We start from the raw sequence: 1,372 nt of genomic DNA on the forward strand, positions 1-1,372 counted from the left end.
ACAACATTTTAGTAACCACAAATGTTAAATCTAAAGTTTACGCTAGTCAACAATGAAATCGCCTTTGCGTGAGGAGGTAACCATAGCAACAGCTGCTCGATCGCTGTCAGTATTGAACGGTACATCAACTAAACGTAAAACATTATTATAAATTAACGCTAGTGTTTTCTTTAAAACGCACCAACGTGTGTTTATTTCACACACATAAAAACATATGGCAGTATCTCGATTAGTACTTACATAGGTAGTTTACAGTTGCCAAACTTCTATAGCAATAATGAAGAAAGCTAATAATGAAATGCAAAATATTGTAAAGTCGTTCACTTACCGTTCGTTCGATGATCTTCAAATATTTCACAAACTGAAATAAGTATCACACAATGTAGTACAGCCAAAAAGTTCATTATGCTGTTGAATATTTCTATACACAGATGTTTCAACCAGCGGCGTTCCTTAAAAGTATTGAGACTGATAAGAAGTCTAGAGAGCTATTAACGTGGGTTGTTTCCACTCGGTTTCGTGAATGGGCTTGTTGTAAGTGATTTCGGTCCGCCTCTGTATAAATATTTTGCCCGAGTAAATTATGCTTCTGGGATGGGCGATAATTCCAGCCAGTTACGTTGCTGATGCAGTTGTGTACTTGAGTCAGTTCTCGGATATGAGGCTGAAAAACTCCCACACTTCATCTCGGTCCGTCTGAACTCAGTTAACCAAGAAATTTACCAAGATAACTTTAATGGCAAATGTATATGCAAGTAAGTCTATGAATATTTCTCAGGGTTGGTTTATTTTTTAAATGCAAATTCTTGCCTTACAAACAATAAATAAATAAATAAAAAATACATTGTATATATACTTATATTATATTTATATATATCCGATAAAAATGCTAATTTAGAAGAAAATTTCAGATGGCATATATATATATATATATATATATATATATATAAGATTACCTCAATATAGCGTTACCCTTGAATTAAAAAAAATTGTCCTAAGCAAAAATATCCACCTTTCAGTTAAAGTCTACCTTAATTATAAACTTGAATCTTGTCTGACCAACATACAAAACCACTCCTAGAGAAAACACTCAATTTGTGTAATTGCAGTTTGAACCAAAACCTAATAGTTACTGAGATTTATCTCTTGGAACAACTAGCTAGCCCGGCTTCCTTTAGTATTTACTTCTAGTATTTATAACAGAAGTAATAAATAAAAAAATATACATTTATTTATAATGTGCAAAATGTCTCAAACCACAGTATATGTAGTCACATTTTAATGGATGTACTATTTGTAGGTCCCACTTTATATTAAGTGTCCCTAATACCTGTGTACTTGCATAGTAACTTGATGTGTACATAGTATGTAA

At 32.4% G+C, this 1,372-nt stretch overlaps 1 protein-coding gene across 2 annotated transcripts in view; it reads right to left on the bottom strand.

Moving 5' to 3' along the window:
* The window catches only part of LOC107687713 (follistatin-related protein 3-like), a 12,911-nt gene extending 12,296 nt beyond the window's left edge, over window positions 1-615 (bottom strand). For both annotated transcript variants that reach the window (XR_001634157.1, XM_016485161.1), the window contains exon 1: window positions 329-615. Coding sequence is in view for 1 of the 2 variants with exons in the window: in XM_016485161.1 (XP_016340647.1) it covers window positions 329-404 (76 nt within the window). In the remaining variant the exon portion in view is untranslated. The remainder of the gene's footprint in view (window positions 1-328) is intronic.
* Window positions 616-1,372: the final 757 nt, after the last annotated feature.

Source organism: Sinocyclocheilus anshuiensis, unplaced genomic scaffold (assembly GCF_001515605.1).
Source record: "Sinocyclocheilus anshuiensis isolate Anshui unplaced genomic scaffold, SAMN03320099.WGS_v1.1 scaffold305, whole genome shotgun sequence".
In the NCBI taxonomy this organism is placed as follows: domain Eukaryota; kingdom Metazoa; phylum Chordata; class Actinopteri; order Cypriniformes; family Cyprinidae; genus Sinocyclocheilus; species Sinocyclocheilus anshuiensis.